Source organism: Trifolium pratense, linkage group LG3, assembly GCF_020283565.1.
Source record: "Trifolium pratense cultivar HEN17-A07 linkage group LG3, ARS_RC_1.1, whole genome shotgun sequence".
NCBI classification, from domain to species: domain Eukaryota; kingdom Viridiplantae; phylum Streptophyta; class Magnoliopsida; order Fabales; family Fabaceae; genus Trifolium; species Trifolium pratense.
In genome coordinates this window covers 6,523,522-6,539,422 of record NC_060061.1, presented here as the reverse complement: position 1 = coordinate 6,539,422, position 15,901 = coordinate 6,523,522, and the positions used below count along the sequence as shown (strand labels likewise).

The 15,901-nt window shown below is 34.5% G+C and overlaps 2 protein-coding genes across 2 annotated transcripts; both read right to left on the bottom strand.

Annotated features, from left to right (window-relative positions):
* Window positions 1-393: 393 nt before the first annotated feature.
* LOC123915982 (thaumatin-like protein) lies at window positions 394-1,235 on the bottom strand. The gene has a single exon (XM_045967294.1). The coding sequence runs from the start codon at window positions 1,151-1,153 to the stop codon at window positions 623-625; it is 531 nt and encodes a 176-aa protein (XP_045823250.1). The 5' UTR covers window positions 1,154-1,235; the 3' UTR covers window positions 394-622.
* A 4,641-nt stretch (window positions 1,236-5,876) lies between these two features.
* LOC123915981 (methyl-CpG-binding domain-containing protein 13) lies at window positions 5,877-15,901 on the bottom strand. Its single transcript, XM_045967293.1, has 8 exons — window positions 15,663-15,901; window positions 14,913-15,013; window positions 14,703-14,804; window positions 13,604-13,948; window positions 12,631-12,726; window positions 12,243-12,377; window positions 8,898-8,964; window positions 5,877-8,770 (listed from the first exon to the last, which is right to left on the bottom strand). The coding sequence occupies exons 2-8, from the start codon at window positions 14,991-14,993 to the stop codon at window positions 6,183-6,185; spliced, it is 3,414 nt and encodes a 1,137-aa protein (XP_045823249.1). The 5' UTR covers window positions 14,994-15,013; window positions 15,663-15,901; the 3' UTR covers window positions 5,877-6,182.

Here is a 15,901-nt window from a genome sequence, read left to right as displayed (position 1 = left end):
AATATGATACTGCTAAAGAGGTTTGGGACCATTTGGAACGGCTGTATAAGCAGTCTAATTTTGCTGAACGTTATTAGTTGGAAAGTGACATTAGAGCTCTTAAGCAAAATAATATGAGCATTCAAGAATTTTATTCGGCTATGACTAATTTGTGGGACTTCAAACAATCTCCAACAACACAACAACATATTCAACACCCACCCTCACGCCTAGCGTGGTCCTGGGTCAAATGCCCACATTGCAGTCCTTAACCCGGCTCTGATACCATGTTAATGTTGAGGATCCATAGAAAGGGAAAGCATAAAGTGGCTAGGGTTTCATTAGGAACAACCAAAAAGTCTTAGAGTACAAAACAATAGAAAGGTATAAATACTAGAGTTTAAAAGACTAAACTACCCTTAATATAATATATTATTTATATATTATTTAACAAAACATACCACGAAAGCTTCATTTATCATAAGTAAAACAATTTATTCCATATATATATCAATTGCCTTACTCCAGAAATTATATATTTATAATTTCACGAGTAAATTAAGCAATATTTTATTATTGTTGTACATATATACTACACATAGAGTGCAGACACAATATTACATTTAGGTTCAATAATATTTAATCAAGGGCAAAATACAACTTTATAGTTGGTACCACCGGGGCATGAATGCACTTTTTCATTTTGATTGGGATTTTGATAAGCATCGGGGCATGATGATTCCCTGCAGTTTAGTACTACGTTGCATCCATTAGAAGTTGAACTAAATTGCATTGGAACATTAAAACCATCAATTACAGATAAGTTTATGTAATCCAAATTGTTTCCACCGTTAAGTGTGAATTCAGCAAGAGTGAGGGGACGTTGACCGGATAAGCTACAACTTAGGGCGCCACCACAATCACCGGTTTGACAACTTCCACGGCCAGAACCGTCGAATCTGCAACCGGTTCGGCCCCAAACTCGGCCTGATGAAGTTCCAGCTGGGATGTCTAGGGGCCATGTTTGGCCTGAGTTCAACTGCCGACCTCCGCCGCTGGGTGTGGCCGCTGGCCATACGGTGTAGGAGCATTGGTTTACTATGTCAAACCTTGCTGCTTGTACTGATACCAAGCATAGAGCTAACATAGACAATGATATTTTTATGAGAGACATTTTTGGAGAGTGAAAAGATAAAACAATCACTAATGATCACAAGATGAGAAAACAAGATTTGTGAGTAGAAATGGGAATTGAGGGTTAGTTAGTTTATATAGGCAGCGTGAGCTTAATTATCAAATAAAATTGAGATGCCGTATGTGGAAAATTAATTAAATTGAAAAGTCAAGTTAACTTATGCATGCATAATTTGACTATTATTTCACACATTGCAATTTGCGGATGATACTATTATGATAGGAGAGGGTAATTGGGACAACCTATGGACTTTAAAAACTGTGTTGCGCAGCTTTGAGTTAGTGTCAGGTCTGAAAGTCAATTTTTTTAAAAGTAAATTGTACGGTATCAATCTTGAAGATTCTTTTTTAGAAGCTGCATCTTCTTTCCTTCTCTGTGAAGTGGATTCCATTCCATTCCGCTTTTTAGGAATTCCAGTTGGAGCCAACCCAAGGAGAAAGATAACTTGGAATCCTATTGTGGAATCTATGAGAAATCGTCTTAATAGTTGGAATAGTCGTAATCTATCAATTGGTGGTAGAGTTACTCTCATAAATTCGGTGTTATCGAGTTTACCACTTTATTTTTTCTCTTTTTTCAAAGCCCCGGTTTGTGTTTTAAAAGAATTGGTTAATATCCAAAGGAAATTTTTGTGGGGAGGGAGTTCGGAGAACAAGAAGATTTGTTGGGTGAGTTGGGATACTATATGTCTCCCTAAAGAAAAAGGAGGGTTGGGCATCAAGAATCTTAATTTATTTAATCAAGTCTTACTTAGCAAATGGAAATGGAGAGGGATTTGTGAACCAAATTCTAGTTGGTCCAAGTTGCTTGCTTATAGATATGGCTCTTTGTATTCAAATTTCTTGGATCAGGTGGTTAGCGAAGGTAGAGGACAATCGATTTGGTGGCGTGATTTATTGAAGATAGGCAGACAAGATAATGGCGAATGGTTCCGATCAAATATAAGTAACGTGCTGGGACAAGGGAATGCAATTCGATTTTGGAAAGACAAGTGGTATGGACCTGATTGTTTGAGGGATTTATATCCAGCTTTATATATTAAAACTTCTATGCCAAATTGTTTAGTAGCAGACACAGGTTTTGAACATAATGGAAAATGGTTTTGGAATATTTGTTGGGCTGAAACATTGTCTTCAATCGAGTCAGAAGAAGCAGAAGAGTTATTGTATTTGTTGGCCGATATTAGTCCTAAGCAGGACAAAATGGATAGCATGAGATGGATACCAGATCATAACGGTAATTTTTCTGTGAATTCGGCATATCAATTCCTTCTAAATAGTGTTGAATCAACTATAGTAGATGAGAATGTTGTGCATGCTTTGAATCAGTTATGGGTGAATGATGTTCCATCAAAAGTAAATGTTTTTGGATGGAAGTTATTATTAGAAAGATTACCGACCCGTATGGCTTTAGTGAGGAAAGGGATTATTGTTAATCATCGTGAATGGTGTTGCGCTTTTTGTTATAGAGAAGAGGAAGACATTAATCATTTGTTTTTTAATTGCTCTTTCTCACTACGTGTTTGGAAGAATATTTTTAAGTGGATGAAAGTGACTTATATAAATTTTGAGGAGGTTTGGAGCCACTTCAACAGTTTTGGGGCTTTGGTGAAGACTAATAAAAATGCTAAAGGCCGCCATCTAATTTGGTTAGCTACCACGTGGAGTTTATGGCGTGCTCGAAACAACACAATGTTTAGAGGAGTTGTTGCTAATGTGTCAGTCATAGTGGATCAGATTATTTTTATTACGTGGTTTTGGTTTATAGGTCGTATAGGGAACAATTCTTGTTTTACGTTCTCTGATTGGTGTATTGATCCATTAGCCTGCCTCCATAGTATATAATGGAGGTTCTCCGAATTGTAAGGGTTGAGTACACCTTATACTCCTTATAATTCAATTATTTGCTTATCAAAAAAAAAAAGGACGGATTTACATGGGGGAGGCAGGCCCTCTCATCAATGTCATGTTTTTTTTTTTTTTTTTTTGTGGAGAAGATCATTGTCATGATGTATTACATGTAAAAACTATTTAATTTTGTAGCAAAAGTAATTATTGTAATTTATTTTTATGTAAAATTTATTACTTCTTTTGTCTTACAATAATTTTTGTATTTGACAATTTCACAAATATTAAAAAGGCTTAAATGCAGTTTTACCCCATATTTTAAATAAATCGGAATTTTACCCCCTATTTCACTAAAACGGTAATTAATCTCTCTATGTAACTCCAAATTTAGTGGAGTTTGATTCTGTGGAAAGCTAACTCGATTACGATAATTTTGGTACAAGTTTGGTGAATTATTGAACAAAATTGAGTTCTGTGCGAAGCTTTGAAGTTGAGGCTCAGAAGCAAACTGGTACCTCAATTTTGGTAACTCAATTTTAATCAATAATTCACCAAACTGATACAAAAATGACCGTAATCGATTTAACTTTCCATAGAATCAAACTCCACTAAATTTAGAGTTACAAAAAAAAATCTCTCGTTTACTTTCTCTTTTCAAATAAATTTAGTATATAGACTCTTTTTCTCTCCATTAAATTTTATGGAAAATGTGAAGTGGAATTATTGGGAAAGTAAGAGTATAATTGACAAGTTGTACCTTAAACTTTCAAAACAACACTTAAATAGAAACAAAAAAATTCTTCTAAAACGATAGTACTTAAGAAGGAACGTAGGAAGTAATATATATTGTAGGTTTCATAGAAATCATCAAAATAATTAGGTCCTAGTATTAATATATTTGAGTATAAATATATGTCTCATACAAATTATCGAAAAATAGACAACCTTATTAATATATGAGTAAAAATATATGTTTCGTAATTTAGGGGAGAGTAATAATATCCTAATTCTTTAACACCTTATTTTAATTACATTTCTTCTAGTTTTTCTTTTGTAAGTTATACACTTCTAGTAATTGAAAAAGCTATTGAAATTTTATTTACTCTCTGAAAAATTCTGTGACTAATTTGGTCTCCGAAAAAAACAGACACAACTTTGAAGAAGGAAAAAAATGGGAACTTCGGTCCCTATATGAGCCATCAGATTCACAACAAAAGGGACAACTAGCGGTCCTTAACATTAACAACTAAAAAAAGGAAATTTTATTATTGATAATAATTAATAATATTTTAGGTGAGAAATTTTTATTATTGATAATAAATTTAAGGGTCATGCTAAACCGTGCCTCTGGGGCACTAGTTAAGCATACTAAAAAAGGAAACAAATAATAAAGTTAATGATGAGAGAGAATAACTTTTCACATCATTAAAACATTGAATGCACAATTTACGAGATAAAACTTCTATATTTGTATCCTTAACTAATGCCCTGGGAGCACTGTTTAACATTTTCCTAAATTTAAAGTGAGAAGATGACACTTTAGTCTGAATAATGAAGAATTTAGTGTTCCAAAATCATTAGATCAAATTCTTAAGTTACTATGTACCAAAAAAAAGTTCTTAAGTTACTTAATTTTGTATGTTTTGATATAAATAAATAGACGGAAAGAAAAATAAAATAAAATCTCGTTTAGATGAGCATGTGCCAGTGTGTGTGAGTGAGACATGAAAGAAAAAACGAGAACATGTGCATGGAGCCCATTAATTTATTGTTTTCTCCTTACGTGGTGGATGGGTACTGGGTAGTCTATTAGTATTGACTCGAAATCTTTTTAATTTTGGGTCAATGCCCTGAAATAAATAATACTTACTATTTTGTAGGGAAAAAAACAAATAAATCAGAGAGACACAATCGAGTTGGAATTCTCAATTTGTATTCTTTTCATTTTTTCTATTGGTGTATGATTTTAGAAACATAAATAAAAAAGTGACATTAAATAAATTTATATACACCCCAAAATATGAAAATATTAAAAAATTATAGTAATAGAAAAATAAATAATAAAAAAAATGAAGAGATAAAAACCCAAGTACCCAACAGTGAAAATAATAATAAAATTAATAAAAAAATAATTAAAAAAATAATAAAAACATTGAGCAATAGTTGTAACATTAAAACATTAAGGAAAAAGATCAATTTTATAAAATTTAAGGGGCTTGCTAACGAGTCTAGGACACTCTTTAAAAATTCAAATTAAAGAATCTATTTTTATTGAAAAAGTTAACATTTCCATTTTCAATGCATTGACTTTACATTTTTTCATAAAATTTTCATAAAAAGTTACTATTTATGGTTCTTAAAAGAGTGTTCTGGGAGCAATCGTTAGCATTTTCCATAAATTAATTAATTCAAAAAATAAAAATCCAAAGTAAAAGTGTAAAACTAATCACTAAAAAATTAGGCGGGTTTACTCTGATTTGGATCTTTCAGAGTTTATTGTATAAATTCTTCAAGGGAAATGTTGATTATTACAAAAACATTGAGCATGAATGCATGAATAATTAGTCCAAATGCATTTATTGGTTTCCGTATTTTTCTTTCTTCCCTCTTTCTTTCTCTCAAACCAAACACATCCTGCCGCGTTATAGTGTTAATAACTCCAAGAAAATTAGAACAATTGCTCCATAAAAACACATTTAACACTCAAATTGTATAATGTTTCGGAGCCAAGCAACAAGTAGTCCTGATAAAACATTTAAATGAGCTGGTAATGTATAGTCATTTCTTGAAAGCAAGGCCTGAAGCTCATTACTTTCATAACATCACCTCCAGGTGGGGGATAAGATACTACTAGCTACCTTGAACCATATAATAACAATGGATATACATAATAATACTACAGTTGTTAGTTAGATAGTGCAGTAAAGGATAACATAGTTTACAACAGTTATTGGACTGACTCCTAAACCTCCTAGCATTTTGCTTACCTAAACTAGATCTTCTCAACACATTGCAAAACACCAAGCCAGAGTTTATCTTTAGAATGTATTCACAAATACCAGGAAACAAAAGGGCTCTTAATGAAAATGATTTGGTAGTCTATAAAATTACAATCAGAGATTAATAACAGTTATCCCGGTATCAGCAACAAAAGCAAGAGTTTACCTTCTTTGAAAATTATTATTGAACTGGGAATATTGTTGTTGTGGATCAACTCCGGGACAACCTTGCAGGCCTAGAGATGGGAATGAAGAGCTCATTGATGACTGCTGCCCTGGTGTGGACTTCACTCCTGTATCAAAGTGAAATGAGAAATCACTTTGTGAAAAATTGGAAGATCCAAAATCTGGCAACGCTGATACATCATCCCTTCCATCATGACAGTTAGCAGGTTCCTGGATACCCCCTGGAATTGCTAAATTGTCCTCTACTGGAATCGCACCTGTAAGAGTCTTAAATGCAAATTCTAGGCATGGGTCTGACCAAGAATTCATAAAAGACTCACAGAACTGTAATCCAGTATTGTCATGGTTTAACGTTTCAGTTTGAAAAGGTGGTGGTTGCACCGATGTACATAATTCGCCCTCAGCAACCTGGTCAATTTTCTTTAATGGCTCTTCATGTATTTGTGAGTATGCATTAGTTCTAGAATCATGCAGAAGTTGGGTTGTGTTTTCAGCTTCAACATATAGAGGTTCTCCAAACAAATTCCTAAATATGTCATCGCTGTCATGACTACGAGATTCTCCGGTGATAAAATTAGGCACATCTTTGCCAGATATGGAGCTAGTCCTCAACACAGGTTCCAAATTCCTTATTATGTTGTCTTCATGATGATGAGATTCTCCATTGGTAAATTCAGGCACATTTTTCCCAGATGTGGAGCTAGTCCTCAACTCAGGTTGCCCAAGCAGTAGCTTTGAAGACTGGCCATCCATATTACACTCTTTCATGTTTCGGGAATGATTTGAGTTGTCATGAGTTTTTCCATTCATGTTGGTTGTCACTCTCCCATAAAACTCATTATTTGGCGGGTTATCAACACCAGGAGTCATTACTTTAAAAATCTCTGCAGTAGAATCAACCGGCAAAGCACCCGTGAGAGTCTTGAATGCAAATTCTAGGCATGGGTCTGACCAAGATTCACCAAATGGCAAGGTGAGCTCTGACTTTGAACTACCATCACTAATATTTTTAGCTTCAACTTTCTGCAATTGTGGTTCTTTCTGAACAGTTTGGGCATCATATAACTTACCACTTTTTCTTGATGATTCTCTTAGCACTCGTGTTTTCAAAAGCTTGGATTCTTCACCACCATAGAGATAGTCAGATGTTCCATTAGTTAAAAGTACATTTGCTGTGGGCTTTTCTTTGCATGGTTTTCTACTGGAATATTCAAGAGCTTTATCAGAAGGACTTGCCTCTGGTTCAATGCCAGCGAGTCGCTTACTACTTTTTCTTGATGATTCTCTTGGCACTTCTGTTTTCAAAAGCTTGGTTTCTTCACCACCATAGAGATGGTCAGATGTTCCATTAGTTAAAACTACATTTGCAGTGGGTTTTTCTTTGCATGGTTTTCTACTGGAATATTCAAGAGCTTTATCAGAAGGACTTGCCTCCGGTTCAACGCCAGCAAGTCGCTTTGACAACCGCATAGGGACTTGGACCTCTTTCTTTCTCTTGGATTTATTTGATGGCACCGGTGGGTTTTTGTCCCTGCTTGTTATAACATTGTCAAGCAAATTGTTTTGACTGTCCTTGCTTCTTCTGGTAAGGTTGTCAAACAATGTTTTTTGAATATCAGTTTCATGGACGGTAGCGGGTCCATTATCTGAATTTTTTTGACAGCCCCTGCTTCTTCTGGTGACAGTGTCAAATGCAGGTTTTTTAATATCAGTTTCAGGGACTGTAGAGGGTCCATTATCAACAGAATTCTCAACTGGCGGCAACACGCCCGTGAGGGTATTGATTGCATAATCCAAACATGGGTCAGACCAAGAGTAGTGGAATGCAAAGGACAGCTGAGGTTCTGATTTCTCGTCATCCACTTCAAGTTTTTCTGGTTGATTGTCTCCAGCAGGTAGGATTTTAGGAGATTTTATTCTTTTATTTCCTGACTCTCCATTTAATGGTGCATGATCTGTAAGCTCGGTAATTTGCGCACCCTCCCTTTTCTGCAATTCAGCTATGACTTCCTTGGACCTTTTGCTTTTATTTTTGGAAGTTTTTTCACAGGATATGGAGTTCATCAGCCCAGGTTCAGATCCCGCCAGTCGTTTTGACGCCCGACAAGGAATGCGGGGCTCTTTCTTCTTACTGGATTTGTTTGAGTTGGTATGAAGTTCTGGTTTATTTTTTTCTATTTTATCTCTTCCTAGCTGACGTGGTTGTTCTTTGAAAACTACTTCAGAAAGTGTGTTGCCTGTGTCTGTTGCCTTTGGTTGCTCAATTTCTGGGACACCATTGAAATGCTGAGGTGATTTATTTTCCATATCAGCGGCTAAAGTGGTTCTGCTTTTTCTCAAATTTCTTTTTGGAACTAGAAGAGTCTGATCATTAGTCACTGTCACATTGTCAGCCAATTTGACAGGTTCAACCCCAGCTAGTCTCTGTGAAAACCGACGACCCACTTTCAAGGATTCACCTGACGTATCAGGAGAAACCATTGTTCCAGATGGCACATTCACATCTTGCCCTTTCCTTGAGTTGTTAACATCCGGCAATTCTAAGCTTTCAACTAGTTCTTCGGCTGCAGTATAAAGTTAAAATACATAGAAGAGGGCATTAAGTATAAATGGCATATTCTTCATCCCTAAGTTGGTTGAACTTGAAGAATTAAGCAGTCCCTACATTGTATTTAATTTATGGTTTCTTACCAACAAAATTCTTTTGCACGGGTGTAGTAGACTGCTTTGGTTTCTGTCTCTTGGCAGCAGGTGATGGCTAAATTGAACAAAAGCATAAGAAGAATAATGAAATTATTCACAGTTGAAATTCTAAAATGCAAGCATGAAACATTATTGATCAGAAGATCCACATTATATAGCATGCTTGTTTTTGCAATAACTAATGCCAATGAAAATCTGTAAAGCACATCATTCAGTTAGGCATATCATAATAAAGGAAATCACCGGAAGTAACTAAAAAATTAAATTCATATCATGCTTGAATTTTAGCCTCAAGTCTGGTGTAATTGTAGAATCCCTATATTTTTTTCAAACAAAATTGCAATGGAGGTCCTTTATCTTATATGTTTAGTATCAAGGTAGTTCTTTATCTTTTTTCGTGTCATGTTGGTCTTTTTTTTTCATTTCAACTTGATCTGTTATCTTTAAAAATGTCAACAAAGTTGGACCAAATTTCATTGTCAAGTTGATCTTGCATCTAAGTTGAATCAAAATAATAGCTGCAATCTCTAAACAATCAAAGTAACAGCAAAATTAACATGATCTTTTTCATTTTATCTAAGATTGTGTTCTCTTTGTTGTCATCCACACAAACATGTAACAAAAGGGGATGGGGGATGTAGGTTGGTCCAACAGTGCAAACGCTTGTAAACATAAATAACTAGAGTAATGCTATGGTCACACCTTCTAACACACACTTTTGACACACTCCACTTATAATTAGCCACATCATCTACTTTTTTTATTTCTTGATCAGTTAACCGGTTGAATGGGTTGCTAAGTTTTAAAAAAATGATTTTTTTTTCTTTCTCCCGTGACCTTTTTTTTGTTCACCGTCAACCTCCTGTGTAACTTTTCCTTGCTTCGTATGAAGATTCAGGATATGAACAAAATCAATCTCACCTTCCTTTTTGATTTTGTTACACTAACAATAAAGTTTCTATTTATTTTACACACAATGTTTTTCTAATTTCACTTTCCTGATTTATTTTCTCCTCATTCTATACAGCATAGCAGCAACCTAAAAATCCCAATAGTTCACAGCAAATTGGGAAAACGTTTTGCAGTATAATCAACAACAAAATCAAACTCTAATTTTACTATGATATATGTTAACAGTTACAATTTGAAACAGAAAATTTAAGATTTTCGTTGCCGGAATAAGTCAAAACTTTCTCCGTCACTTCGGCAAACACCCTTTCAAACTTGTGTGAGCGGCGTGAAAAATAAAAGAAGGTCCGAGAGCAACAATTTCCTTTGAACAGAGGAGAACAATGAAAGAGACAATCCAGTTCAGGGGTAGTTGATAAAGAAGATGAAAGGTTAACAGTAAAAAATAATTAAAAAATAAAATGAATGGTTCAAAAAAAGCAAACCGGTAACAGGTAAATGAATTAAAAAAGTGGATGTAGTGTCAAATTATGATTGGAGTGTGTTATAGGAGTGTGATGCTAGCATTACTCAAATAGCTAACATGGTGTGTGATAAAAAAAATAAAGGACTACATTGGTACAAAACACTACTCCCAGCGTTTCTTAATACTTTTGCCGTTTTGGACATTTTTGGGTCACCAAGGAATAGCTTGTTTGATAAAATTATTCCCTCATCTCTCACCCCCCCCCCCAACCCACTTCATCAATTTAGCATCTCTCCTCATTAAAGCCATAAAAGAAAGGAAACTTTTCAACAAAAAATAATATGCTCCATTATTTTTTTCAATTGCTAATTTGCTCCTCTATTCTCTCGTTAAACGTTTGAATTTCACCCCTACTTCTCAAAAGTTTTCCAACACTAGTACGCGAAATGTAACTACTGGTATATATTCCTAACTTGAATTGATTTTTCGTAATCATTATGCATGACTGATAGTATAGGTGATTATTGTTGTGGAAAGTGAGTTAGAATCCCCACATTGGATGGAAAAGCAATGTTTTAAGAACCGGACCGGAGGTCGAACCGGTGTGGCTACTGGTTCAAGGGTCAACTGGTCGGACCGGTTCAATCGTTATTAAACCGTTTATATTGAACCGTTCATATAACTTTCTTATTTCACAACTAATAAACAAATTAATAAAGTAACATTAACAAAATAGAAAATTTAGAAACTTAAAATAAAGAAATTATAAATCCAAAATGCATAATTTATACCAAATAATTATACATAAATTCGAAATTCATAATTCATATAAATTGTTAAACTTTAAATTGGACAAAATCATATAAACTTTACATAATCATATAAACTTAAAATTGTTTGTTAAGAATTAAGAATATATTATACAATTAAGGCAAATATCAAGATATCAATGAATGCATATTAATGCATATCAATAAGGTAGACATGTAAACAATGTTGGTCAATGCATATCAGAAAAGTATATCAATTATATTAAATTGTATCAATTGTATTTAATAGGTTTTCCAATAAACTCAAATTATAGGCTAGGCATTAAATTGTATTTAATATAGGTTTTCCAATATAGACTATGGATTAATTCCTTACTACTCATTTGTTTCCTTCAGAAAAATATTAATTAAAGAAAACGAAAAAAAAAATTGAATTTTTTTTTTTTTTTTTTTAAAATTTTCAAAAGATTCCGAACCGGCCGGTTTTTTCAAACCGCCCCCGGTTCACCGGTTCGAACGGTTCCGGCCGGTTCGTACCGGTTTCAAGCGGTTTTTTTCCGGTTCTGCAGACTACCGGTTCTCAGCACTAGCCCGGACCGCTGCTGTGTCCGGTTCCCGGTTGAACCGGTTGAACCGGCCGGTCCGGTCCGGTTCTTAAAACATTGTGGAAAAGTACGTGTTGAGCAATATATAAGTGAGAGGGCCTATAAACCCATTGCCTTAAGGTTTTGGGCAAAGATGTGATGTCCAACTCACTTGTGTGGTTATGCTTGGCCCAATGTGGATGATCCCCCAGACTCCCCTCATATACATGTGTTGTCCAACTTTCAAGTTTAGCCATAGACTTCTCTCCCTTTTTAACTTGCTCATATACATGTGTTGTACTCATGCAATAAAGGCAACATAAATCAATGTCCTTTAAATTTAGATTTACGGCCATCATGTGTCATTAATTTCATTTTGGGAATAAGCAAGTTTTTTGGGGAGTGGAGGATGTGTGTATGACCATAAATTCATCTTCAAACTTTTTAACCATTTAATTATCATTTTATGGAAAATGTGAAAGATGATTAATGAGAGATATAGTAGAATTGACAAAATGTAACCTTTCAAGTTTGGAGTTAGAACTAATATGACTCAATAAAAGCAGCAATAATGAGATAGTACTCATATGCAAAGAAGTCTTACAGTTGAGTTGTCTTCATCTTGATGTTGTCTTCTACTTGGTTTCATGGCACATCTGCTAATATCTCCAGATTCGAGATAACGCGTTACATCCTTCTTGGAATGGAATACATATCCACTCACTGGATCAATATAAAACTGTTGGAAGTGCAACCCAATCATAATTTGTTTAAGCATAAAACTTTTTAAAACTATTAAATGTAGCATATCACACTATAAACCACAAAGGGCATTTGCAACTCGCTATATTACGTAAATATCCTTTTTTTTTTATTATTTCTTAATAAAGACCTCCTTTTGCGTCAAAAAAAATAAAATAAAGACCTCCTTTTTGGAAGAGAGAGGACAGCAAATCATGAACCCCAACCTAATATAAAAAGAAACTTCATACCCAATCTTTCTTTATGCCACTTCTGTGCTTCCGAATCTTTACTTCTTTAATCCATCCAGGTGGTAGATCCTCCACAGTGGACTTTTCACCCGTAACCTAGAGCATAGCAAAACTATAAAAGTTAAATACTTGAAAACAAATTTATGAAGACAACTAGCAACTTCTAATAATAGTTAATGGATTAAATAGAAGCTCATCAAATAATCAATATCATGAAATCTGCATGTTATTTATAAACTTTCTGCTTATTTTTTTTCCAACAAAAACATATGCATTAGGATTGCACTAATAGCGCACCCAAATGTACATAAATCACAACACATTAAAATTTACGCAAACTGAGACACAAAAACACCCTATAACGTGAAATACTTACAATATATAGTATCGAGCAAAAGAAACATGATTGAAGCAAATTGACACAAGCACATAAAAGTGAGGTCTTAAGCTGAGGCAGCCATTTTCATGGGAGGTCGCATTTTTCATGTTTTAATCTGTAACACTTTATTCATTATGTTTGTACACGCAGGTTACTTTCCGCGCCTTGATCCTTTCTTCACAACAAATATTGTAAACAAAACACCCGCAATTAAATTCTAGGGCGATTATGTTGTGGCAAGTGTAGGGTGAGTTAAGTCCCACATTGATAGAAAAGTGGAGATTGAGCATTTTATAAGTGAAATGACCCATAAACCTAATGTCTTAAGGTTTTGGGTAAAAGTGTGGTGTCCAATTCACTTGTATGGTTGTTCTTAAGCCCAGTGTGGATGATCCCCCCCGGCTCCCGGGCTGCCCCCTCATGACCAAACATATTATGGCTTTGTGCCAGACACAGTTCTAATTATGAAATGACATAGAATAGGGTAATGAACAGTGATAAGAAAGGATTTGCCGAATTGATGGTGAAACTAAAGTTCATTAATAACAAACAGAAAAAGAAAGATAGAGATATGAAAGGTATAGAGGTACAAACATTGCTTGGAGAGTGTGTGTTGGTGCATTTCTCTCCGTCCTTGCTTACAGACTGTGTGTTGATGTATTTCTCTTTCCCCTTGCTTGGAGAATGCATGTTAATGCATTTGTCTTCCTCCTTGCTTGGAGAATGTCGGTTACTGTTAGTGCGCTTCTCCTCCCCCTTGCTTGGAGAATGCTTGCTAGAGCATTTCTCCTCCTCCTCCTCCTCCTCCTTGCTTGGGGGATGCTTTCCAGTTCCTTTCGTCTTCTTGGAAGAGCAGTTGCTGTCCTTTGTAGTTTCAAGATGTCGCAATACTTCGGGTTTGGAGTAGAATTTGTGTGTATTTGATGGATCAATATAACACTGTAACAAGAAAACAGTTTTACAGTGAGTGATAAGTTACATTGCTAATATTCACAAATACGTGACATTGAGAACATTTAAAAGTAACTTTTTCTTTGCCCGTTTCAACAATAACCAATATATAATTAATTATTGAAGAGAATGAGTACTAAACAGTAACACTATCATGTAATTAATATGCCTGAAAAGTTGGTCCAACATTAGATCAAGAGAAAATAAATACCACCAAGGAGTACAAAAATCACATGTTCACATCTATTGAGGAGTGTAGCTTCTATCAATGAATACAACCATTGCAAACTAATTGAGCATGGTGGTCACTAAAGATAGGTCCCAAAATCCAGCTCACCAATTTATGGCAACTGTTCACAGGCCATACACATAGATAGGAGGAACAAAACTACAATTTATAATAGTATGTTACCATAAGGTAAAGTCATGAACATTATTATGAGTAAGATTGCAGATTTGCAGGATAGAAGTTTATTCTGCAGACAATTGTACACAAAATTATTCATGATTCAAGGCCAGAAACTTTAGAACTGTGCATGTAGACTTAACAGGTCATCCATGCATTAGTGAAATGGTGGCTTTCTGAGTGACAACAAGCTGGTATTTAAGGAAAGAGTGATAAGAACTAACTATAGAAAACTGGAAAAAAAGCCGGTCTAATTAAAGTTGCTAATGGTCAACAACAACTACAACAATAATAATAATAATACCAAACAGCTAATTAAAAGAATCTGTTAACCACCTTATATCCAGTTCCCTTAGCCGGACCACTTTTTCGGGTTCTGAATTCCACATTCCAGCCATCAGGCAACCATTCAGGATGTTCATTATCTTTCTCTGCAGTCTGATATTATGATATACATCAACCAAGTGACAAGTGTGAAAGGCATTAGCTAAGTAAGAGAAGAAAACCTCCCAAGAAAAGAAAAAAGTCTTCAAAACTTATACTCACCTGTTGTTTAGAATTGCATTTTGTACCACTGTCAATCTTTTTTTTGGTTCCATCAGATTTTTTCCCTTTTGGTTTTCCCATTTTCACAAAGGCAGGTTATGCTGTCAAATATAAAACAAAATGGTTTAAAAAACAATCAAAGCTAAAAGCATCTCCTATGCATCCTTATTCTAATAATTGGTTAAAACATGCATTCTATCTTGTTTCATTATAACACCAATGAGAAATCCCAAGCAATACACACCGTTTTTATCACTAAACGAGATTCCATTTCTGTGCAGTAAACAAGATTTACCAGACAAACATACGCTTAAAAAAAATTGTCACTCCCCGGCGAAATTAGGGTCAACTTAGTCAAAATTAGAAATTAATTCAATAATCTGTGAAATAGATTTCCTCACCATATTTGAAGATCAATTAATCTAATCCTGATAAACAATAACGTACTTTAACAAACCACAAAGAGAATAAATTTTTAAATAAAAAATAAAACTAAAAATAGAAATGAATCTAGATTCTACACAGAACAGAACTAATGCATGGATTTCAACTAAAATCTCATTCATCGCTATCAATTGCCTTTTTCATCCACTTTCCCAAACAAATCATCACCAAAATGAAGAAAATAACATTACCAATAATTGAAGGTTACAATAATAAAAGTGAACGAAAAACATGAAAATATTCAGGATTAAGAATAAAACAGAAGCTAATATTGAAATTAGGTAGTAGGTGAGAGAGAGTAGTTACCCTAATTGAGCAGTAATTTCATGGAGGAAGGAATGAATTTCAGGATCCGATTATTGGTTTGTGAGGGAGAAGAAAAAGTGTGAGCTATGGAGATTGGAGAGAGTAAGAGGATTAAGTCTTCGATTATTATTATTATTGTTACTTATTGTCACTATGCGAATATTCATTTATTATTATTATTTATTTGTTTATTAAACTTTCTTTTCTGTCTAAGTCCACGAATGAGGCTCTTAACCCAC